This window comes from Rhinichthys klamathensis, unplaced genomic scaffold (genome assembly GCF_029890125.1).
Source record: "Rhinichthys klamathensis goyatoka isolate OS25496 unplaced genomic scaffold, OSU_Roscu_1.1 h1tg000108l_1, whole genome shotgun sequence".
In the NCBI taxonomy this organism is placed as follows: domain Eukaryota; kingdom Metazoa; phylum Chordata; class Actinopteri; order Cypriniformes; family Leuciscidae; genus Rhinichthys; species Rhinichthys klamathensis.
Window position 1 is genome coordinate 707,862 of NW_026606646.1, and position 26,755 is coordinate 734,616.

Consider the following 26,755-nt stretch of genomic DNA (forward strand, 5'->3'; position numbering starts at 1 on the left):
CCTAGCTTGCATTGGAACAAACACTATAACAGTTGATTAGTTTATCTTTGACAAAACATACTATATATTTAACATATGAGCAGAAACTGTCTAACAAAAGCTTATTTGATGTCTATTTTAGAGTAAAAACTTTATAATCTATCCAAAACTAGTCAACGAAATGTTGTCATTACAGACACTATTCTATATCGCGATTAGAACAAATCTCAGTAGGCTATAGCAATATAGTTTGGATGTGTTCATGTAAAAATAACGTTTACTAATGTAGGAGCGAGAGTGAATGAACGCACAGATGCGATGTACATCTGTAAACAACATCACGCGCGCGCGCGTCTGTGCCATTCATTCATTTACACACAGACACACAATTCATATTTAAACAGTCTTTGTGCAGTTTACAGACACTATTCAACAACGCGATTAGAACGAAGCACTTAAGAATAAACTTACTTCATCAGCTGGATCCGTGCTCCTCGAAATGAAACTATACCAGCACTTCTGAGGTAACTTTTTGGATGTTTTATCCAGCTGATGTGGGCGTTTTCATGGCTTGCCTCAACATTTGCGTTTGAATAGCGCGCGCTCTCAGTGGGCGTGGTCACATTAATACGTCATACGCTATAATTAGCTGAAAGGAAAAAGACTGACATCTCTCTCTCTTCATACAGATTACATAAACTGAGAATATTTGTTTTTTATATAAATTACTTCATTTAAAAGAAGAGAATTTCAGCTTCATAACGAAAAATCTTTCGTGCCTGTGTGACAAGTATTTACTTAGTTACAGTTAATTTTCGGACGCATTTCAGAATGAACTTCACTGACAGAGAGAACGCAAAAATCGCATCATGTTTATTTTTCTTTATTTAACAAAAAGCAGAACACTTTGTTTTTATTGTGAGTATCCACAAACAAAATAGACACTTAACAGGATCTAATGATGTACAACACTTATATGTAAGATCAAAATCAACAGAGTAATTTGAGTCTCTTTTGCACTGATAAGGAAAAAAGTGAGCTCGTCGCGCCGGCGCGATAGCCGACCCCAGAGGGTTAATCTTCAACATTCTAGACACTTCCTTGACTACCTGTCCTGTGAAGTGTGTACCTTGATCTGAGTCAATGCAATCTGGTAATCCCCATCTGGGGATGAAATCAGTGATAAGACATTTAGCAGTATGTGCAGCTGTAGCACACCCTGTTGGATAAGCTTCTATCCATCTTGAGAACTTGTCTATTACTACCAAAAAGTCAGTTTTTCCCTTACAAGGACGCAACGATATGTAGTCAACTTGCAGGTGACGAAATGGTCCTGGTGGAGCTGGGGTATGTGTTGCTGCTGTAGTTGCTGCTGGCACATCATTATTTTTTTGACATATAATGCATCTCTTGACTGTTTCCCGAATTCATCGTTGCCGGACCACTGTGACCCAAATTGTGTATTTGTTGAGCCAAATATGGCAGCAGTGATTCGGGAGCGACATACTTCCCCCTTTGGTCCAGCAGCCGGATGAATCCGCGGTGGCTCCTTTGTCTAACCATGTCCATGCTTCATATAGAGGAAACGTCTTTGTACAGATCAATGATTGATTCAAGAGGCAGAATTTTCTTCTGTGCTGTACTATCTGAACACACTTGTACAGTTGCATAGGAACAAACCTGTTTAGCAGCTACATCAGCAAGAGCATTACCTTTAGCTTCCATAGTATTAGTTGTGAAAGGTGCTTTCACTTTGATCACCGCTAATTTCTTTGGAAGTTTCATGGCAAACATTAGATCTTTAACTAATCCAGCATGCTTAATTACCCCAAAAGCATACCTGGAATCTCTGTAGATATTTGCAACCAATCCTGAAGCTAGCGTGCATGCTCTAGTTAAGGCAACTAGTTCTGCAGCTTGAGGTGAAAAATTATCTGGAAGACGACCTGAAGCTACCACTTAAGTGGTGGATGTTACTGCATAACCTGCTCGTCTGTTACCTTCAATGACTTGAGCTGAACCATCAACAAACAACTACAATTCTGAATTCTCTATGGGAGTTTCTGTTACTTCACTCGTAGGTGTGTATGTAAGCGTAACACAATCGTGAGTCATTTCTCCTTTATCCTCTAACAAAACTTCAGTCATTGCAGACATGATACATGAGGATGGGTTCGTGACTGGCGCACGCTGTAAAACAATGTTTGGGCTGTGAGAGTTATTAACCAATTTCCCCAACGAGAGGAGGTGACCGAAGTAACTTTAGCTTGGTTCATTAGTGCGGACACTGCATGAGGGCATTTTACGTTTACAGTCTGTCCTAACACCATTACTGATGGATCCTGAAGAGCTAGATGAACTGCCTGCACTGCTCTAAGACATGGGCCCATACCTTGAGCGACTATGTCAAGTTTACCAGAATATTAATGAATTGGGCGTAAACTGCCCCCATGATCTTGCATTAGACATGCAGTCATAAAGCCTAAGTGTTCATGGACATAAAGCACAAAGGGTCTATCAGATTGTGCAATTCCTAATGCTGGTGCTTGACATAGTGCTCTCTTCAAATCATTGAAAGCTTTGAGATGAAGTTCTTCCATGTAAACAGTATCAGAATCTTTAACATGGCCTTTCAACAAGTCATAGAGCGGCTGAGCAATCGAGGCATAGTCTTCAATCCAAAGTCTACAGTAACCTGCTGTTCCTAAAAATGATTGTGTTTTAATGGTAGTAGGCGGAGGTATGGTGTGTACTGAAGCGACTCGATCCTGTGTAATGGATCTATTTCCTGCACCAATTGTTTGACCCAGAAACATGACTTGGTTTTTAGCAATCTGAGCTTTGTGAAAGCTGCATGTGTCCTTTTTTCTGCAAATAGTCCAACAATGCTGCCAATTCAGTTTGATGTACCTCGTGATATGTTGAGGCAATCAAAATATCATCGACATATTGAATCATAGTGGACTGTTTGACTGGATATTCTGGGTCACACAAATCACGTCTTACAGCCTGATGGTATATGGTCGGGGAATTCTAAAATCCCTGTGGCAACCATGTCCACTGGTATTGCTCATAGTCAACTGTGAAAGCTAACAATGTCTGGCTGTCAGAGTGTAAGGGTACAGAAAAGAATCCATAAGACATATCGATTACTGAAAAAAAACCTGTTAAGCCATTATAAATTGTACAATTTGTGCACAAGTTGTGTGTAAGAGGCCTGCAGATTTGCGGACTATATAAGAACTAGGCCAAAAAACTGACCAGATATTGCTCTGTATCAGCAGTAATTGGTAGCCTCTACATATGGAGGCGTAGGTGCCACCTTTACCCTTAAATGTGCATAATGGACTGAGACATTGGCTGCTGTTGTACACCTTTTTGTCAAATTTGGATTATGCCATGATATATGCTTATCTTTTAATTCAAATAAAGAATTTAAATGTATACATATTGTCCTCGCATTCTTTCTTGTGTGACACACCTGAATGAAAGGCTCATTATTATGCGGGTCTTTGTCTTCTCAGGTGAGAACCACCTAATTAATCATGAGGGGGTTGGGCCGTTCACGCCCATTCGCATATTGCCTTTCCAAACAAAAAAAATGTTTTTCACAATTTAAAACAATCTATTGTTTTATGTGAATGATTAGGCAGGATGATTTTCAGATCATTTTGAAGCAAAAACTCTAGGCGACAACATCCATTAGTCAAAAGTCTTGTGGACACACATTTAGTATGTGTTTTGTGGCCTTATTTCAGAAACTTTAATTTTTAGTTTTTTCTATAACCATGAATAAACAATATTTTATCAAAAATACAAACATGTACATACATGTTGCTCACATATTATGGTAGCCCTGTTTGTGCTAAATAGAGTGTAATTTCACCTGTGCCATTAATATGTTTATAAGCAACTGAAAAAAGCACAAATGTCAGGGCATGTCAAAACATCTCAAGGACCCCAAAAACACCTTAGACCCCAGAGGGTTCACATCAGCATCTCTTTCCCATGTAGCTAACCTGTATAGGTTACTTCTGAGAGTACTGTTAGACCAAGTTAGATCTAGGAATGGCAAGGCTCCTCTGTACTCAGCTACAAGGCCATCTGACCAGATGCGGACTAGGGGTCCTTTGTCATCTAACACACTTTCAGAATCATAAACTATTAACGTATACTAAGTTACGTCTGACTGACAAAACCTTTCAGTGTATTCACTTACAGTTTATTCTTTCCTTTGCACACCGTTAGTGATTCTGGACCAGTCTATTTTGGGTCCCATGATATTCTTTAGAATTTTCAAAACACCTTCTCTCAAATCACCTTTACTGGCATGTTGTAGTTCAGAAGTAACAGCAGACTCAAATGTTGAATTCAGATTCAGTTAGAATTTTTGACATCAGCTGTGTGACTTCTGCCAACGACATGTCGTAGAGACACATTTTGCCGATCAATGTTATCAATGTGACTAACTTCTTCCACATAAGTTTTTTTCTGCAGCTTTGTTGCGGTTTAATTTCTTAGTCAGGATACTCTAGCACGGAGCTCTTTGTTCTGTTTTTCTAGCTTTGAGTTACGCTGAGACTGTTGTGTAGCTAGTAGCTTCTCTGTGGCAGCAGATAATGCCTTTCACATTGTTCTTGCAAACACTTGCTCCTAGTACCTTTTTACACTCATCTACTGACCAAGTCTTGTCTGGATTAATCTCATATTTCTGAGTTAGTTCTTGTCTAACTTCCCCAGTTACTATTAGGTTCATTTGTACTCCTAACAGTGATTTGAATTCGCTATCTGGCCACAATGGAGTTGTAAGACCATATTTTTCAGTTATGGGGATCATTATAGCATTTTTTCTAAACATTTTGTGAGTTGTGAGTTTCTTTGTTACCACACAATCAAAAACACTAAAACTTCTCTGATCAACAGAGGGTACACTTGTTAACCTTCCTTGGCAGAGCAAAAGATAACACAAATTACTTGCACTTTACGCTAAAGTGCTTACCTTCCAAAACAGAGGATAACCAATTCTTCCCTGCTGAAACAGAGAATAACCAAATATTAGCACGTAATGCTAATCTTCCCTGCCTGAACAGAGGATAGCCACTTCTTCCCTGCCGAAACAGAGGATAACCAATATTAACACGTAATGCTAATCTTCCCTGCCTGAACAGAGGATAACCAATTCTTCCCTGCCGAAACAGAGGATAACCATTATTAACACGTAATTCCAAAAATTCCGTGCCTGAACAGAGGATAACCAATATTAACACATAATGCTAATCTTCCCTGCCTGATCAGAGGATAACTTTCATCTCTAAAAGAAAACTTTAGAGGATAAATTAGTTAACCAAATACTAAAGCTGTCTGTTAACTCTTCTCTGACGGCGTAGAGGATAACAAATTTGTACTGGTCTTAAAGGTTCTTTTGGATAAAATAGCACTCACCAACCCTTGGTTGTACAGAAAGATTCAGTCTGGAACTCAGTCAGATCTTTGTTGAGCTTGAAGTTTCAATATGGATTCAGGTGAGTAGCTCTATCCGGATCACGGCACCAAAACTGTAGGAAAGTCAGAAGCCAAGACCAGGAGACTTGGTTGTATCTTCAGCAGGATTCTTTATTGAGAACACGAGCTGTCGGTAGCTGTAGTCATCAAGTCTAAGGCCGTGTACATTGTAGTTTATATACCTTTCAAGGGGGAAGGATTTACATAGAGGTGGAGACACTCTTAACTAAGCATGTAAATGAAGTACAGAAGTCAGCTTGTTACCAGAAATTCCCCAGCCCTGATCTCATCAGCATAACAGTGTCATTCAAATGCATAGATGCTAATCCAATCAGCCTGACAGTATCGCCCATACCTTCACATTATCATAGCTTAACTAGGGACAATGACACTGTTCAGGAGGTGCATAAAGGCAAAAGGTTAATGTCAGACACCTGGGTTGCTTGACTTAATCTTCTTTGAATCTCATCATTTATACCTCAAAATGTAAAACACAATTTACAGAACTTTCTCAGTTTATATATTATTGTATTGGAACCTAGATGTAACATTTTATAAATTTGTAATACAACAGTACTATCAAAGTATTTATTTAGGTCTGTAAGTTAAAGTCTCATTTATTTTCTCCATAGTCAAAACAGATTTTTTTAAACGCTTTAAAAACAGACCTGTCATTATCTTTGGTTGTTAAGTTTAATGGTTTACATTAAATTACATTGAAGCAAGTAAATTAAATTACATACACTAGACCAACAATCTCAAAGAGAGATCCACTAGTCAGCAAAGTCACTGTAACCATGGAAAAAGAAATGCGCCCAAAAAAGCTTGGCAGTAACTGCCCACTCCCCTATTTGAATGTGACAAACAAATATATGGTATTTTACGTTTATTGTAATTGACTTTACTTAGTTTTCTTATACCTATATTTTCCAATTTTCATAAATTTGCTTCAAATACTTTGTAATGTTTGCATTTCATATTTGAGCTGGTTGGTATGTTTCATGGCTTAGAACTCTTTATTGAATTTTTTTTAATGCCTGGAGAAAAGTGAATGAGATACAACAAAACAGTGGATGGTCAATGTTTTGCTGTATTTATGTGCACTTCTCATTTAAATAACAATAGTAATTTTAAAAATGCATCTTCTTCTTTTATCTCTTAGGTGGTAACAGCTCTGGGACGTGTTTGGCATCCGGAGCATTTTGTTTGCTCTGAGTGTGAATGTGAGCTTGGCAATTGTAATTTCTTTGAGAAAGACGGTCGACCATACTGTGAGCCTGACTACTTCACCCTGTACTCACCTCACTGCGCACAATGCAACAAGCCCATACTCAATGTAGGTATACATTTCAGTGTTATATTTAAGAACTTAAAGCTGTACTGGAGCTAAAAGTTCTGTAGGAACATGTTCATTTAATCCAACAAATCACAATGCTAGAGCAAGCATGCATCTAAACCGCTGCTTACCTCACTCTTGCAACACTTTTTACGGCAACCCAGTTTCTCCTCCACCCCAACTCTTCCTTACATTTAGGCCCTGTTTCCACCTGGTATTAAGATGCATTTTGGTCGAATGGATCACAAGTGGACAAGGGAGACACATATCCGTTTAAACCTGGCATTTTAATTTGTCTCGTTTGTCCACTTTCGACCACTTCTGTCCTGATTACTTCGAGGGGAGCGTCTATGGGTCCCTTTGATTCCGTCAAGTTTAAATGCCGTCTGACAAGCGCGCTTCCAAATAACACGTCACACAATGAATACGCAGTTCAGTAGGCGGTCTTTAGTGGCTGTTCGAATGCAGTCAACCACATGAGCGTTTCCACTGCGAAAGCAATCTGGTCGAATGCGTTTTCGAATGCGTGGTCGAAAGTGGACAAGCTCAAAACTGTATTTAGCATCGTCCACTTGTGATCCGATTGTCCAAAACACATCTTAATACCAGGTATAAACAGGGCCCTAGTTATTGTAAATATTATTTAAGTAAATCCACTGGGTACTTGGGTTGCATCTTGATCTCCAGCTCTGAATTATGGACAGCAAGGCAAATCTGTTTACATTCACTTCAGATCAAGAATTATAATAACATGTCAACTCCTAAAATGAATTTTAATGCTAGCTTAGCAATTCTCATTTGACTGGAAAGCAGAGACAACACGAAATCCTGCCCTGAGCTCTGTGATGAAGGAGCTTATCAATGACTTGTGACAAAAATAATAATAATTTATCTTTTTTAATACTTGCTTTATCCAGCAAAGTAAACCATCAGATTGAAAGGTGATTCTCACAAAACTAATTTCTGCAAGCTTTTTTCAAGGTAAATTTAAGTGTTTTTCCAAAAAAGGACACTTGGAGGCTCCAAAAGGACATCAAATAACCAAATCAAATAAGGAGTCCATGAAATTTATAAAGGTATGCACACCAAAGCATCCATGAAAAAAAAAACATTACAGAATTTTTTTTCCCCAGAATTCACAGTGTAGTTTATGTGTACAGTGCAACAGCAAAGAGCTTGTTTACATTTAGGACAAGTCAAGTTGAAATACTGAACAGGACCACATGGAGATGCCAAAAAAAAAAATACTGCATATACTACTACAGTACACAGATCCATTCAGAATACCTAAACACAGCAACATACACATCAAATCAACATTATCCTGAATGTGTGCGTAATCAACCTGAATGAACTGAAATGTGACTGTGCATCGAGAGGTCTGTCCATCGTTAGCACATAAATATAACAGACTCCGACGTCTCCGCAATCATCTTCAACTTGATTGCAATCTTCATTCAATTAAAACTTTACTAGTGAATGTTTTTTAAAAAAATAAAATATTTTCAACAGAAAATCATGTTACAGATATTTGAAAATACAAGAAAAGACATAAATGTAACAAAAAATTGCACATTAGAGGGGGCTTATTGTAGATCTAAATAAAGATATTGAAACGTTTGACATTTTACAGTTTTAACTGCTTTTTGTTTTATAAAAAATGTATTGAGTCAATATAATGTTCCATTTATTTCTTGAAATATATAAAACAGTTTTTTTTCTTACAGTGAAGCTTACATTTGTGAACATGGAATTTTGCCATTAAAAGAAATTATTTTAAAAGAAAATTTAAATAATAAAGAAAATGTATTGTATGAACCTGACTGTGCTTGTCTCTACAGTTCTCCAAAAGACCAACTAATAAATGTTTCCATAACAACACAAATTGACCATCAATATTCTTTGTAATAAAATCACAAACATTTAGTAAAAATGGTCTTGTGAATGTGCAGTGTGTCACGGTTTGGGTTTTGTTTCTTGTTCCTGGTTCTTGTCTGTCATGTGATCCCCTGTTTTAGTCATGTGATCTTGCCTTGTGTTCCCCTGTCTGTTGTGTCATGTTGTCATTGGTTGATTGTTTAAATGTTCACAGGTGTCCCTTGTCTCGTTGTTAGTCCAGTATGTATTTAAGCCCTGTGTCTTGTTCAGTCTTTATGAGTTCTTAATGTTGTAATTTTGAATGTTGGCTGTCCTGTTCCTGAGTCTGTATTTGTTTAGGTTCTAGTTTATTTAAATAAAGACACTACTGCACGTGGATCCTGGTTCTGCCTCTGCTTCAGCCGCATCGTAACAGAAGAACTCATCGCCAATGGATCCAGCAGTTGTTAGCAATCAGGCCTTAGGGAAATTTCTATCATCTCTGTCTCAAGATGGCCAGCCCTTGGAGAGGTATGTGAGGGACTTTTTGGCGTGTTGTCATCTGGGAGCACTAAATGACGCCCAGCTCGTGGACCTGTTTTGTAGCGGGCTGGATTGGCACATCGCTCAAGTTATGCCGGATGATCATAGTGGCTGGACCCTGAAAGGGTTTGTTGATCTGGCCCTTTCCTTGGGCGGTTCGGCACTTGCAGAGCCTGAGTTTCCCCACGTCGCGCCAACCATCAACCCAGCCATCGGATCGGTCTATGGCCATCCAGGACTTATTTCCAGTGTGGCTGACCCCCCGCTGATGTCAGCTCGTGCTACCAAGAGAACCATCACTCCCATGCCCCTCCAGTCAGAGACCGCCGTCCAGCCAGAGACCGCCGTCCAGCCAGAGACCGCCGTCCAGCCAGAGACCGCCGTCCAGCCAGAGACCGCCGTCCACGTCACGTCTGCCCAGCCAGAGACTGAGCTTCACGTCCCGTCTGCCCAGCCAGAGACTGAGCTTCACGTCCCGTCTGCCCAGCCAGAGACTGAGCTTCACGTCCCGTCTGCCCAGCCAGAGACTGAGCGTCACGTCCCGTCTGCCCAGCCAGAGACTGTTCACGTCCCGTCCAGCCCAGAGACCCCTTCACCGCTGGTTCCGTCCAGCCCAGAGACCCCTTCACCGCTGGTTCCGTCCAGCCCAGAGACTAGTAATGACTCTGTCACTCTCCCCATTAAATTTTTTGGGGGGGGCCATAGGGCTCCGCCATGGCCGCCCGAAGGGCCTCCATCGCCATGGCCACCCGAAGGGTCCGCACCGCCATGGCCACCCGAAGGGTCCGCACCGCCATGGCCGCCCGAAGGGTCCGCACCGCCATGGCCGCCCGAAGGGTCCGCACCGCCATGGCCGCCCGAAGGGTCCGCACCGCCGTGGCCGCCCGAAGGGTCCGCACCGCCGTGGCCGCCCGAAGGGTCCGCACCGCCGTGGCCGCCCGAAGGGTCCGCACCGCCGTGGCCGCCCGAAGGGTCCGCACCGCCGTGGCCGCCCGAAGGGTCTTCACCTCCGTGGCCACCCGAAGAGTCTTCACCGGCGTGGCCACCCGAAGGGTCTTCACCGCCCTGGCCGCCCGATGGACTGTTTGCTCCGCCCTGGCCGCCCGAAGGGTCTTCTCTGCCATGGCCGCTCGAGGGGTCTTCTCCACCATGGCCGCCCGAAGGGTCTTCACCGCCGTGGCCGCCCGAGGGCTCTTCACTGCCCCGGCCGCCGCCTGCGCTTCCTGCTCCGTCCTGGTCGCTCACGAGCCAGGTCCACCCATGCTCCGTGGCCCAGGCTCGCCATCCCTGTGTCCTGGTTCCTGGTCCCAGTGTGAGCCTGGCCCTCCGTCCCTCCCCCAAGACCGCCTCCACTCACCACCCTCCTGAACTTGTGTTTTTGTTTTTGTTTTGATGGGCGTCGGGAGCCGCCCATAGAGGGGGGGCTATGTCACGGTTTGGGTTTTGTTTCTTGTTCCTGGTTCTTGTCTGTCATGTGATCCCCTGTTTTAGTCATGTGATCTTGCCTTGTGTTCCCCTGTCTGTTGTGTCATGTTGTCATTGGTTGATTGTTTAAATGTTCACAGGTGTCCCTTGTCTCGTTGTTAGTCCAGTATGTATTTAAGCCCTGTGTCTTGTTCAGTCTTTATGAGTTCTTAATGTTGTAATTTTGAATGTTGGCTGTCCTGTTCCTGAGTCTGTATTTGTTTAGGTTCTAGTTTATTTAAATAAAGACACTACTGCACGTGGATCCTGGTTCTGCCTCTGCTTCAGCCGCATCGTAACACAGTGTCTAAACAAATGAACCACCGTTTCAGGGCAACCATCAAAAAAAGTGCAATTAGAATCAATATCTCCTTTAAATTTGACAAAGTAATGATTCACTGGGTAAATACTATGTTTCATTTTAAATAATACCTCTTTGACTTTGTTTGTAATTAATTATTGTTTAGGTATAAGCCAAACCTTTTTCCAAACAATATTGTCTGTCAAACGATTCCATTTGAGTAAATATAAGGCAAAGGCACAATGTTTCTTTGAAATAATGCTCTTATTGAAGTTATTGTTTTGTGAGTTAAGGGAAAACAAATATTACCTATATAAAAACGTATTATTTATAGTGGGGAAGAACGTCTTCGTTTGACCGGTTGTGAACACGTGGCAAACACACCAAATAATTTGGCTTTAAATAACTTCTGATGATGACGTAATCGGAATGCGCACGTCAGAGGCTATAAATAGATGTGTGACATCAGGTCGTTTTGTCTGCAGAACATTCTGAACACGCCCTCAGTGTGGCAATGAAACACAGCATCTTGTTCCCGCTTTTCCGGGGAACAGGGTTACAGTCATGTAACTCAAAACTTTCCCTTTCAAAAGCTACTCTCAATGCTGCGCTTGATTTAAAGAGTCTGGACCCCTCAAGGTTGTGTAGTGTGTGCGCACAAACACAAGAAGGGCCTCAGACATGAGCTTGGGATGCCGACTCAAGGACGTGAGAGCCCGGAGTAACGTGAACATCCAAACTATAGAATCTGATAAATGTATGCGGATAGGACCAGCCTGCCGCATCACATACTTGCTGCAATGGGGAGCCTCTTGCTAAAGCCCTGGAGGATGCAACCCCCTTGGTAGAATGAGCCCTAATAATAATAATAATAATATGTTTCATTTACAGCACCTTTCCCAAGCTCAAGGAGCCTTCACAATAACAGTAAAGAACAAACAATCAGTTCATACATAAATGGACAATAGACATTTGCCCAGTCCAAGAAATGAGCGATTGCAGTTGCATATCGCATTGCAATTGGAATACAATCAGAAACAAAAACAAAAAACAACACTTTTTACAGACAGCATAGAAGGTGGGCAGTTGAAGCAAAGGTCAGATGCAAAAGACTAATGGTACATAAGTAAACATTTTGATTGTAATACAAAGTGTAACGTTTTCCCACTCTCTTTGTTTGGGTTTTTTATGCTGGGGTGCCAGACAGGATTTCTGTCATTCATTTAAGTTTCAGTTTAGAAAAACATACAAAGATCTTGTGCAGTCTGATTGTTCTTTCACAAAACCCGTCACTTAATGAGATCAAGATTTTACACCAGTAATCAATACAATAATACCCATAATAATCACTTTAGACCACCAACCATTCAATACGACAGGACACATAGAATTGGAATCAAATATGTATATTCACCAGATCCACAGTTTCAAGTGTTTCAAAAATGATTTGAAAGATGAAGGAAGATAAACAAAAAACAGTTAAAAAATTGTCCATCAGTAATCCCCACAGTAATCCACAGCAAAAATAGTTCACATAGTCAGTAGGAGAAAAAAGAATAAATTCCCCACTCAAAAACAGTCAATGTTAAGTCACGTCATGCAGTCATCCAGTACTGGCTCCGCGAGGTACACTCACTGCATATCGATAGCCGGCGCCATGTTTTTATAAGCGACGCACGTCATCCAGATAAACTAGGGGCTGGACTAAAGACGTCGCCATCTTGACTCGGGCACACATTACGATGACTGTAGTTTCATACAATATGGAGATGTTTTGATATTTGTAGATAATGATCTCAGAGTTATATCACAGATGAATGATGACTTATAAATGTAGAACAAATAAATTACAATTTATTTATTTATTTCCTGATGACATCGTCACAAAAGTTATGGAAAATGTTTAAGAAAAACATGTCATGACTGATAATACTGTTTAAACAAATTAGTTTTAAGTTTAGACTTAAATTCATACAGTGTGGTTGTTGTCCTGAGAGCCAGGGGAAGAGAGTTCCATAGCTTAAAGGCCTGTTCACACCGCCGACGTTTAACGCCTCGTGACTAAACAAAGGGCGGACTAAACAAAGGGCGCCAATGTGAGTGTGCACATCGACACGAAAAACGCCACGTGTAAAAGCGTCATTTTTTTTAAAACGCCTCGGGTTCGTTTTTTGGTTTGACGCGCCGCGTCAAAAACTATCCGACCAATGAGATTGGTGTCTGGAGCTTCTGAAGTTACAGTAAAACCCAACTTGGGGGCGCTCAAACACAAAACGTCTTGCCGAGCACACATACGTAACGGCGAAGAAGATATACTCCAAGTACACTGCCGGGAAGAAATAAGACGAGGAAGATGCAAGGCAAGATGAATGTAGAGCTGCTGGTCTCGTTGGTGTCGGAACATAAAGAAATATATGACAAACGCGACAGCGACTACAAAATAGGACTATTTCTGTTTTACATTAAGCGCCATCTAATGTCAGGGAATGAATTTACGTGTTCACTCGGCTCATCGTCAGCGAAAATCGCTTGGGTGTGAACACAAAAAACGCGTTGAAAAACGCTGATGAATAACGCGCGCCGATATTCGTCCCGGTGTGTACGGGGCTTAAGGGCTATAACGGAGAAAGACCTGCCACCCATAGATGAAAGACGGAATCTCGGCTCACAGAGGAGTTCAAAGCCAGAAGATCGGAGAGGTCGAGGGGAAATATAAGGAGAAAGTAAGTCAGAGAGATAGGAAGAAGCAAGACCATTGAGTGACTTAAAGGTAAGCAAAAGAATTTTGTAAGTAATACGAGAAGACACGGGTAGCCAATGGAGGTTGAACAGAATTGGAGTGATATGAGCAGATCGTTTAGTGTAAGTTAGCAATCTTGCGGCAGAGTTTTGAATATATTGCATACGTGAGATAGAGTGTGCTGGTAGTCCAGAAAAAAAGAACATTACAGTAGTCGAGGCGAGATATGATAAACGCATGTACCAGCGATTCAGTGTCTTTTGGGCTGACATAGGAACGGAGTTTGGCAATACAGCCGAGTTGAAAAAATGCAGCTTTACAGAGTTGACTAATATAAGCGTCGAAGGGCAGTGAAGCGTCAAGAGTGATACCCAAGTTTTTGACAGTGGCAGATAGAATAATTGATGTAGCTTCAAGGTCAAGTGTGGGAGTATTAGTTATATTTTTTGTTAGAGATGGTGGACCAGTAATTAAGATTTCTGTTTTAATCAGATTCAAACTGAGAAAATTGCTGTTTAGCCAGGTCTTTAATTCATTAATAAACGATGATAGTGATGTAGTCTGGTGAATAGAGTCCGGTCGGCAAGCAGTATATATCTGAATATCGTCAGCATAACAGTGGTATTGAATATCATGGTGGCAAATAATTTTTCTAAGGGCAAAATGTAAATAATAAATAGTAATGGGCCGAGAACTGATCCCTGTGGAACACCTTGTTTGAGAATGACAGTGGGAGATTTATAATTGTTCATTGTGATATAGTATTTTCTGTCTGTCATAAGCCCCTTTCACACAGCGCGTTGATACCGGGAAATTGCCGTGAAATAGCTAGAGTGCCTTCTGTTTGAACGCAAAAACGTCCCGGGATTGATGCCGGGATCGATGCCGGGATGGGGACCTAGTAACATTTCCGGGATCAGTCCCGGAACGCACCCTGTGTGAACAAAAGCCGGGACCAATGCCGTAAGGGGTGTGTCGTAGTGATGACACACGTCCCATCTAGTGACTCTGTTGCTCTTAGAAGAAAGTTTGTGTTCATCATCAACAAAGAAAGAATGAAAAAATGTCTGCAAACTGGAATGAAGCAGAGACCAGGGAGCTCCTTACTATCCACGCTGAAGCTGAGATAGTTCACCAGCTTTGTGGAACGGTACGCGATGCGTTAGTGTACATGTTTTCGACGCGTACATTACACATCACATCCTGACATCACGTGTCTTTACGGGATCTTTATGGGATGTGTGTGAACGCACTCACAGATTCCGGAAAATCACTGGCAGTGTGAATGAACCAAAATCAAACGATCCTGGGACAAATCCCCGGACACATTATCCGTGTATTTTCCGGAATCTCTGTGTGAAAGGGGCTATATAGTATTTTCTGTTTCTAATGCCTAGAGGCGAAGCTTGGGCGATAGCATCATAGTCTGCTTTGTGGCGGCCACCCCCGGTTACGGCCCCCATGACAAATGAACAGCTCCTCTGACTTACGGCACTGGCTAGTGCGGTTGACGTAAATCTGAAGAGCACGAACTGGATACAGTAAGTGGAGTTTCACCTGCTCCGCCAATGTGAATGGCGGGGGACAGAAGGCTTCAAGGACGACCGGATGTATGGTCGAAAATTGAACTTTTGGGAGATAGTCTGGGTGAGGGTGCAAAATAGCCTTAACTAGTCCAGGGGCAAAGTCTAAACAGGATGACAAAACCGAGAGAGCCTGCAAATCCCCTATCCTCTTTAGTGACGAGATAGCCATAAGGAAAACCATTTTTAGAGTCTGAAGCTTGACCGGCGCTGACTCTAGTGGTTCAAATGGGTTGTTGGCTATCCCCTCAAGGACCATGGCTAAGTCCCATGAAGGAACTTTGACTCTGACAGGAGGCCTCAGTTGCCTGGCTCCATGAATGAAGCGGGTGATCAAAGGGTGTCTCCCCACCGAAACCCCATCAATCAGAGTGTGGCAAGCCGCAATGGCGGCCACAAAAACTCTTGAGAGTAGCAGGACATGTGCCTGCTGACTACTTTTCCTGCAAAAACTCCAGCACTGAAACAAACTGGCAGTGGGCTGGGTCTGCATGATGTGTAGCACACCCCCTTTCAAAGACATGCCACTTAAGGGCATACATTCTTCTGGTGGAAGGAACCCAAGCACTCAGCATGGTCCCAATCACAAGACAGAAGGTCTTGTGATTGAGACAGAAGGTCTCTCCTGTTCGGTATTGCCCATGGCGAGCCGTCGAGGAGATATATTATTTCTGAGAACCAGACTCTGGTCGGCCAACGAGGCGTTATTAGCAAGAAGTATGACCCTTGTACAATAGGACAATAGGACAGTAGGACAATAGATCTGCTTCTACATTTGTGCTTCCAGGAATGTAAATCACCCTGAGGGACAGGAACTTGACCTGAGCCCAAAGCAGAACCTGCCGTGCTAGTTTGTTCAAACGGCGTTCAAGTGACTACCTCAAGTAACTAATTGTACAATCTATCGTCACAAGAGGAGATCTCGGAGGCAGTGGGCTGCTACTGCGTGAAGTTCCCCCAGACACAGTATGCAGTAATCATGAGGATCATTGTCTGAGATAACTACATACTGATAATTACAACTCTTCTCCTTTTTTTCCAACTCTTTCAACAAGAGAAAGAGAGTATAAAAAGGCTTTATTCCTGCCTAGCAAAACTAACTCCTAGCAAACGGGTATAGTTTGAGAGAAAAGTTTGTAGACCACAAACACAGTACACAATGCGGTTCTGGAGACAAAAGAACCTGATGAGCGCACCTGTTACGCATCTATATCTTATATATCTTTATAGCCTCTGACGTGCGCATTCCGATTACGTCATCATCAGAGGTCATTTAAAGCCAAATTCTTTGGCATGTTTGCCACATGTGTTCACAACCGTTCAAACGCAGTTGTTCTTCCCCATAGCGCTTTAAATCAAGCACAGCATTGAGAGTAGCTTTTGAAAGGGAACTTTTGAATAGTCCCCTGGTGTTACAGGAACCTTATAATGTGCCAAAACCCCATTATAAGTGAAAAGAAAACCATTACATTTACATAACTGATCCACCAATATGATGCCATTATCAAACCAATGTTTTAAAAAAAAAAGATTTGCGTTTATATGTCCTTATTTTTCCGTAATACTTATGAGGTGAAAAGTTATGTTTGAAAATCAAGGACCATGATAAAAAGGCCTACAATTTACAATAAATTTACTTGGTAAATTTACATTACCAAGGTTTGAAAGAATGTGGAAGGGAATCCAAAAGTTAAAATGGAATTAGGATTTCAAACAATCTGACTAAGACAATTAACTTTAAACATATTATTTAGGCCTGGTTTCACAGAGAGGGGTAGGCCATAGTTAAATAAGGACATTTAAGTATCTTTTTTTTTTATGTGACTTAGAAGAAAAAAAAAAACATTACTGGTATGCATTTCGAGAGAAATGTTTGAAATTGCTGCTTGAAATTGTTCAAACGTAAGACAGCGGTTCCACTGAAATATTTTCAGAGGCTCCTGGGGCATATGTGACCACTACAGCATTGGCTTTAGACTCGAGTCCTGACATGGGCATGGCACTGCAAGAAACATCACGTGGTCATCATGCCGATCTGTCACGGCCTATGGAGGCAACCGGCCAAGGCAGATACATGGTGCAGTGAGGAGGAGTACAGCCAAGGGATCGATCCGTTTGAAGACAAGTGAGTAACCTCCCTTTTTGTTATTTTTTTTAGTAAATAATCCGATTGATCAGACATCAGGAACTATTGTTTGTGAAATGGATGGACACAAGAGAAGTGTCAGTTTGCTCTACCATACACCAAGGCACTGTCACCAGAAACGTGCACAACAAGGAAACTGAGAGGTGGCAGAAAAAAAAGCATCACAGCACCTTGCTGTGTGCTAGACTACAACAAATACATGGGAGGGGTACACCTTCCTGACCAGCTCCTGCAGTATTACTCTGTGCACAAAAGGTCCAACAGGTGGTACAGGACACTGCTTCATTGACATAGCTGCAGCCAACAGCTATATTTTGCACAAAGAGATGTGTCAGACATCAGAGTGTCACGGTGTGGTGAAGGTTGAAGAAGACGAAGAGGCAAACAGTCCTGGAGTCTTCCTCAGGAGGGTCAGCAGGGTCAACAGGGACTGAAGACTCCAGGACGGTACCAGCAGTTCAGGAGACCAGGGCGGAGCAGGCTGTTCGGGAGGCCATGGCGGAGACGACCATTAGGGCGACCATGGCGGAGACGACCCTTCGGGCGGATCGTCCTTCGTGGCCTTTCCATGGGGGAAAGCCCCCCCCCCAAAATTTATTGGGCAGAGCTATGGGCACAGGCTCAGGGACAGGCTTTGAGGGTTCAGACGGCGAGGCGGCCATCTTGGCCGGAGGTGAGGGTTCAGTGGAGGCTGACCAGGCGTGAACAGTCTCTGGCTCGGGGGGCATGACGTGAACAGTCTCTGGCTCGGCGGGACTGACGTGAACAGTCTCTGGCTCGGCGGGACTGACGTGAACAGTCTCTGGCTCAGCGGGACTGACGTGACAAGCAGGCTCGGCAAGACTGACGTGAAGCGCAGGTTCGGCAGGGCTGAAGTGGAGCTCAAGCTCGGCAGGGCTGACGTGGAGCTCAGGCTCGGCAGGACTGACATGGAGCTCGACAGGACTGACGTGGAGCTCAGGCTCGGCAGGGCTAACGTGAAGAAGCTCAGGCTCGGCAGACATGAGGTGAAGAAGCTCTGGCTCGGTAGACATGAGGTGAAGGAACTCAGGCTCGGTAGACATGACATGAAGAAGCTCAGGCTCGGTAGATATGACGTGAAGGAACTAAGGCTCGATAGATATGACGTGAAGGAACTAAGGCTCGATAGACATGACGTGAACAGGCTCGGGCTCGGCGGGACGAGACTCTGGACGGGCGGTCTCGGTGGGACGAGACTCTGGAGTGGAAGAGGGTGACTGTGGTTGAGTGGGGGTCTTCACCAACCTCACCGACAGTGAGAGAAGAACCACTCAACCATAGCACATAATCAATGTAATGTGCCAGGGAACATTAGGGTAGGATCTACCGGTGGGATATGAGTTGGGATGCGTTTGATGCATGTCTCATAAATCGTTCAAAAATGTAAACGTCTGGGATAAAGAGAAGAGCTGAATAAGAATAAGAGTGAATAAGATCTGAATAAGAGTGACGACGCGAAAGAGAGCTTTATTCGGTATGTTTTTCACACTCGACCCGAAGCGTCCAGCCCCATAGACAGCTATACAGCGCGCGAGGACTGAATTGAGCTCTATTTCGCGTCTGAATGGACAAATACACACAACATCATGTCTAAATGTCCGTTTTGGAGAGTATTCACGATAAACACAGTTGGTTATGTCTTTACAGAACGTACAGTTGTGAGAATATCGGATGTGCATCAGTGCAATTGGATCTGCACACTCGGTCTTAAAGTGACAGTGCGTAATAAACCTAATCCCGTCTTGTACACTTAATATTAATCAAACAACAAAATAAAAAGAGAAAAGCATTCACTGCTCTTTAATAGATTTAATAAGATTTAATTATATTTAATTTATACAAATAAATATGTCTGCTTGAAAGAATAAAGAATGATGTATGTAAGTTAAAGACTGCATAATCATTCATTGAAGAAAAAAAAAAGACTGTTCTACTTTAGTAGAAGTGTTTTTATTTAATTTTAAGATATTATTTTATGTCATTCATATTAACAGGTTAATATATGTTTTCTAGGGGAATATATAATGGGTTTGGAAATTTTAGAGAAACTCTAAATTAATGCATTACAATTTAACTCAACCCATTCGAAATCTACTATAGATTTAGTCGACTAAAATCTTATTGTATTTCGTCGACTAAAACTAGACTAAAACTAAAACAATTCAGATGACTAAAATATGACTAAAACTAAATGGCATTTTAGTCAAAAGACTATGACTAAAACTAAATCAAAATTTGCTATCAAAATTAAGACTGTATGAGAGCTCAAGGAACTCCTCTACGTAGTTCTCAATCGGGCGGCCATCTTGGAAGAGAGTGAACAGTGGGTCTGCAGGGATGAGGAGTTTGCTCATCTTGTTCGTTGTTCACGGCCCGTTCTTCTGTCATGGTGTGGTGTAGGCTGAAGAAGACGAAGAGGCAAAAAGCTCCAATACAAATTTTACTAAATATATAATTCCAACGGGTACAGACAGGCAGGATGAACACACACACTAAATAACACTGAGAACGGACAAAGACTGGCTGAACTGAAAGGAACTAAATACAAACACTGATGAACACAGATTAACAGAAACCAGGTGATACAGATGATGATTAACTAGACACAGGTGGAACAGATGATGAACTAAATGGCAGTAACCATAGAAACAGATGAGTGGCGGGAAAACAGAACAAAGGAAGACATGTGACTAGTGGGTGACTGTGACATAGAGACAGTGCCCATGTCTCACAGCCAGTTCATGGAGGAGTTGTCTGCAGAACTGTGTGGAGTCCCAAAAGGCTGTGAGGTGCCACCCAGAGTGCCACAGTGTTTACCTGAGTCATTGGCCTGTGTAGGTGATGATGATGAGGAGGAGTAAGAGGGGAGTTCCTCATTTGAGAGACAAAGGTCAGCAGACACGGCAACAAAGAGCCGGCGGTACTGCGTGCTCTGCAAGAAGCGCACTATTTGGAAGTGTGCACGGTGTGATGTGGCACTGTGTCTTGTCGCCCACAGAAACTGCTTCAGTAAAAAACCGCAGCCAGGATTGGAGGACCTTGAAACTCACCTGGAGGCCTGGAAGAAGAAAGGTAAACTGCCGTAGCGTCATCCCAAGGTGTGCATTATTATCCCGTTATTCCTACAAGAGGATATGGCGGAGACAAGTCGTTGGAGCAGCTTAAAGCTGAAAGAACCAGCGCAAAGAGACTCTTTTCTCGGCTCGCCAATTCCGTTTCAAGGACACATATGGACACGTATGAGGAAGAGCTCAAAGAAAGCTTCAAAAATCTTTCACTACAAGCCATAAAAGTCATGGAACTAAATAAGGGCGTGGAGGCTGCTTTGATCGCAGGGGTTGAGGCTGAGCTGGATGCAGAGGACGTGCCAGCATTAATTTTGCAACAAAAGGCTGACCTAGAGAAGACTGCAAGAGAATGTGATCTCTGGGCAAGTTTTGGGGACCCCCAAATGTCCCTGGCTGTTCAAGTGGCAGAGGCGGAGTGTGACCAGGTCTTTTCTGTTCAACCTTGTGCGAACCTGGAAGCATATGACTTCATGCTGAGCCACATGGGAGGATTGGTTAAAGCTGCAAGAGAAGCGCATGTCCGGTGGAATCGTTGGGCACCTTTTGCTGAGCAAAAAGACTTTAAAAGCCGTCTGAGGGAGCTTGAGGTTTGTCTCCCAAAGCTGGTTTCCAGAAAGGCAGAATTTATGCAGGCAAAAATCAAGCAGGATTCTGAGAGAGCTGTTACAGCCCATAGTTCTCCAAGGCCAGCTATCAAGTTGAAGCCTACTTCCCTTCCCAAGTTTGCTGGAAGTAAACGTGATTTTCATCGCTGGAGGAAGGAGTGCGAAGCTCTGCAGAAGCAAGGTGAACCAACTGGATCAAAAGAGGTGAAGAAATTTCAGCTGCTAGACAGTCTCGATGATAAAGTGGCCAGAGAGTTTCTACTTACAGTTTATAATACAGAAGAAGAAATATTCCATGTCCTGGAGAATCGCTTTGGGAATAGAGCTGCTATTGCCTTTGAAATTGTGGAAGAGTTGCAAGCAATGCCGCGAGTAAGAGATCACCAAGCCAGGAAAATAGTGGAGCTGATTCAAACAATTGAAAAAGCCCTGTACGACCTAGGTGGGCTTGGGGACATCGGCGCCATGAAGAATCCCTTGGTGACAAAATCAACTGAGAGCAAACTCCCAGAGTCACTGAAGAAGGAATGGCTGGTTTATATTGCTGATTATAAAAATGCTGTTGCACCACAAACTCGTTTCGACAAGCTCCTCGAATTCCTTAAAAACCAGGAGGCAATATATGAGCAACTGGAGCAGTTAAGAGAAGATGAGCCCAGCAGGAAGGAGACCAGGTCTGACCTAAGGCCTGCCAGAACAAGAGCCACCAAATTGAGAAGTGACCCAGCAGGCTGTATTGTCTGTGGAGACAGCAAACACAAGAAGAAGCTGAATTTCTGCAAGAAATTTAGGACCCTGAAACCTTCAGAGAGGGAGAATGTGGTGAGGAGGCTCAGAGCATGCAAGAGATGTCTGGAAATCCACGATGGAGGCGCATACTGCAAAACCCCTTACTTGTGCAGAAATGTGGAATGCAAAGACGAACAAACCCCCGAGCACCATTATTACCTGTGTCCATATGCTGAAATCAAAAGTACACCCCAGAGAAGAACAAAACCTGGTTCAGTGGGAGGTGGAAAGTGCACAGAGTCTCAGGAGGAGTTCCTCTCCAAGCTGTTACCTGAGTTGGCTCAGCAGTGTCGAGATGCATTCTGCAATTCAGCATCTAGGACCTTCAACTCCGGGGCAAGTGAGCAGGGGTTACTAGCAGAAAGTGGTTTGCAAGAATTTCCTGTTATCATGATGCTACAACAGGTAACGGCCAATGCTGGACAAAAGGTTGGAACCTTGATTGACCTGGACTCAGATACGAACTATATCACTCATAAAGCTGCAAAGGAATTAAACCTTCGAAGGGAAGACGTCACTCTGGTGGTCCATGGAGTCGGCAGGATGAAGGTATCAGTTGAAACCAAGCGGTACCTGCTGAAGATCAGAGTTAACACCCCCCGAGGCACTCTTAAGTCACACCAGTTAGTGTGTTATGGACTCGACAGTATTGCAGAGATCCATCGGCATGTGACAGTCAAGAAGCTGCAAAGAATATTCCCTGACGTTCCACTGCATGAACTGGTAAGACCCAAAGAAATTCAACTCCTTATAAGCCATAAGGAAGGACAGCTGGTGCCCCAGAAGATTCGTGCAGTTGTAGACGTTGTCCTCTGGGAGAGCCCACTGGGGAAAACTATTGGAGGCAGTCTCCCTGACATTTTTGAAGAGCTTGCTGTAACTGCACATATGTCAAAAAACTCATTTTGCACGCTCAATGAGGACTGCAGCAGTTAAGTACGAAGAATTCACCTGTAAAAGTCCATCTACTCATCAGTCTCCCGTGTATCCTGCCGCTCAATCTAGCACTGCAGTTCTCAAGCGGGACTTCCTGGAATGATGGAAATGGGACAGCATTGGGGCCACTTGTGAGCCCAAGTGTGGTGGTTGTTGCTGCGGGAATTGCCAGCCAGTGGGCAAAGAAATGACACTCGCTGAAGAAAGAAAGGCAGAAATGGTGAAATGGCTTAACATATGTGAATGGAGATGAGCACTGTGAGGAACCACACTGGCATGCTAAATATCCATGGATAGAGGATCCAGTTTCCTTGCCAAACAACAGAAGGGCTGTTGAAGCAACATTACTCAGGACAGAAAAACAGCTGGCAAAGGAACCAAAATGGAAAGTTGCCTACGCAGCGCAAGTGCATGAGATGGTCCATCGCAAAGCTGCAGTAAAGTTGTCAAATGAGGTGATTAAGAGCTGGACTGGGCCAGTGTGGTACATCAGTCACCTAATCGCTCCAAATCCTCACTCGGTCACAACCCCAGTGAGGCTCGTCTGGAACAGCAGCCAAAAGTTTAGAGGCTTGAGCTTGAATGACCTGCTGTTCAAAGGTCCCGACGTGCTCAACCCCATTCGTGCTGTCCTGTTGAGGTTCCGAGCTGGAGTTTTCGCTGCCTTGGGCAACATACGGAAAATGTATAACTTCGTTTGGCTGGAAGACCGAGAAGTCCATCTTCACAGATTCCTCTGGCGTGATTCTGGAGGAGATAAAATTGAGGAATATGCCATAACAAGGGTAAATATTGGAGACAAACCAACAGGCTGCATTGCTCAACTGGCCATGCGAGAGACCGCAAACTTACCCATATTAAGTCACCTCAAGGAAGAGTGACATGTGCTGCAAGAAGATGCTTATGTCGACGACATCCTGACTTCCCACAACAGCATGGATCAACTGAAAGTCATCAAGTCTAATGTCGAGCAGATCCTAAAAGTTGGCAGATTACACAGAAAGCCCTGGGTATACTCCGATCAAAGTGTTAGTCCAGAGACAAAGAGACTGAGCCACAGACTTTGATCTTACCAAATCAGCTGACAGAAGATGACAATAAAGCCCTTGGCCTGGGATACACGGTACAAGATGACAAGCTCCATGCCATGATTGCTGTAAACTTCTCCAAGAAGAAGAAAAAGATGAGACTTGGCCAAGATTTGTCAAAGGAGCAAGTGAGATCACAAGCGCCAAATCCACTCACCAGAAGAGAACTTCTAAGTCAAGTCTCAGGGCTGTATGATCCACTAGAATTGGTGACTCCTGCAAAGCAAAAATGTGTATTTCTGGTGCGAAGAGCCTTTCAAGTGGCAAAAGTTAACTATGGCCTAACCGAGAATACCTGGGATGCACCTTTGTCGGAAGGGCTCCGGGAGGATGCAATCAAGCTTCTGGAAGAGTATGCTGAGCTGGGACAAGTAAAATTTGTCAGACACCTGACACCCCCAGATGCCGCCTCTGAACCCTTTGGCGTCACCTTCTCTGATGGCAGTGAACATGCATATGGAGCAGTGTTGTATCTGCGTTGGAGCTGCAGTCAAGGCATTACTGTGAGGCTCGTCGAATCCAAAGCCAAACTGACCCCCCTCGTCCATAAAGGTGATGCCGTAAAAGCGGAGGTGTGCGGAGCTGTTTTTGCTGCCCGGTTAAAAAAATACTTTCAAAGGCATTGCAGGATCCAAATTGAGAAGTGGTACCATCTTGTTGACAGCCAGACCATCTTGGGAGCAGTACAGCGTGAAAGTTATGGTTACCAAACCTTCTTTGCAAACCGAATTGGAGAAATTCAAAGCAGCACTGACGTTCAGGATTGGTGGTGGGTTCCAGGGCCGATGAATATTGCAGACATCATTACGAGAGGGGCTGGCCCTAAAGATTTGGATGAAGACTCTGAGTGGCAGTCAGGTCCAAAGTTCCTGTCTACCAGTAAATGAGTGGCCAATTAAATCCGCTAAAGATGTTGCTGCTGCAGCCAGAGAAAACATTGCCAAGATCCAAAAGAAAGTGTTTGTCGCTGCACTTACCAGAGCTCAGCTGAAGAAACAAGAGCCGGAAGAAAACCTGAGTTCAACCCAGATGGAGCCAAGTAGACCACCTGGTGGAACAACAGTTCAAAAGTTGATTGATGTGAAGAGATTCAGCAATCTAACACGGCTGATCAAGATGGTGGCATTGGTCTGGAGAGCTGCAAAGAAGTTCCTTCAAGTCAAGATAATGGCCAAACTAAAGTGGGAGGCGGTATCATCAGCTGGTATTATCACTCTCCAAGAAAGAGTAGATGCATGTCTCATGCACTTGCGCTGCGTAGGTAACTTTCCATTTTGGTTCCTTTGCCAGCTGTTTTTCTGTCCTGAGTAATGTTGCTTCAACAGCCCTTCTGTTGTTTGGCAAGGAAACTGGATCCTCTATCCATGGATATTTAGCATGCCAGTGTGGTTCCTCACAGTGCTTATCTCCATTCACATATGTTAAGCCATTTTTCACCATTTCTGCCTTTCTTTCTTCAGCGAGTGTCATTTCTTGTTCAAGAGGGTGTGATCTTCTCAAACACCACAATAGATCGACTGGTTGTCTACAGAGACATGGCAACTGGACTTTTGGTGTGTGGTGGCAGAGTTCAAGTCTTTCATGAGGACCTCAAAACTGTTCCCCTCTTGCCATTTGATGCCTGGATTGCAACCTTGTTGGCTTGTGAAGCTCATGATGAGGGACATGATGGAGTGGCGGCAGTGTTAATTTCGTTGACGAAAATAACGACGAAAATTATTCGTCAACGACATTTTTTCACAGACGAAAACGAGACGATAACTAAATAAAACCTAGTTTTGAATGACAAAGACTATGACGAAAATCTAATGACATTTTCGTCAACGAATAAAAACTAGACGAAAATGTTAGATAGTGACGATTTGGGAAAGGATCCGTCAGAACTGATGTCCTGAGCGTGTGTGATAGATGCGCACATTTGTAGGCTACTGTAACGTGATCTACCCCGCGGTCATAAAACGTTAAAAAATGTGAACGTCTGGGAGAATGAGTAGAGCAGACATATAGATCTGAATAAGAGTGACGATGCAAAAAAGAGTTCTATTCGGTGCGGTTTTCTGTGCGCACACACCTAACCCGAAGCGTGCAGTCATGCACAATACACCTACAGCGCGCGAGTAGGCTACTGAATTGAGCTCTCTTTCGTGTCTGAATGGACAAATACACACAACAGTCTGTCTAAATGTCCGTTTTAGAGAGTATTCATGTAAACTATGCTGGTTATGTCTTAAACTGTGAGTGTATCGGATGTGCATCAGTGCAATTGTATCCGCATGTCATTGGACATGATCCGACGTCTTAAAGTGACAGTGGCAATAAACATAATGCGGTCCGTGTCCTTAATTTTGATCAAGCAACAAAAGAAAAAGAGAAAAGCATTCACTGTTTGTTAATAGCTTTAATAAGGATTAATTATATTGAATTCATACAAATAAATATGTCTGCTTGAAAGAATAAAGAATGATGTATGCAAGTAGTTATAAGGAATACATATATCATTCATTGTAAAGAAGACTGTGTTGTACTTTAGGAAAAGTGGTTTTATTTAATTTTAAGATATTTTTTAAGTAACAGCAGTTAAATCTGTATCTGTATTGCATGTTCAAACTTAAAAATCATTCATATTAATAGGTTAATAGATGTTTTCTCCGGGAGTAAATGGGTTTGGAAATTTTAGAGAAATTCTAAATTAACGCATTACAATTGAACTAAACCCATTATATTTTAGTCGACTAAATCTACTGTAGATTTAGTCGACTAAAATGTTATTGTATTTCGTCGACTAAAACTAGACTAA

The 26,755-nt window shown here is 43.0% G+C and overlaps 1 protein-coding gene across 3 annotated transcripts in view; it reads left to right on the forward strand.

The window, feature by feature from the left end:
• LOC130087365 (transforming growth factor beta-1-induced transcript 1 protein-like) overlaps positions 1 to 26,755 on the forward strand; it is a 252,832-nt gene that overhangs the window by 174,891 nt on the left and 51,186 nt on the right. For all 3 annotated transcript variants that reach the window (XM_056253640.1, XM_056253643.1, XM_056253642.1), the window contains one exon: positions 6,644 to 6,817. In XM_056253640.1, coding sequence (XP_056109615.1) covers positions 6,644 to 6,817 — 174 coding nt within the window. The remainder of the gene's footprint in view (positions 1 to 6,643; positions 6,818 to 26,755) is intronic.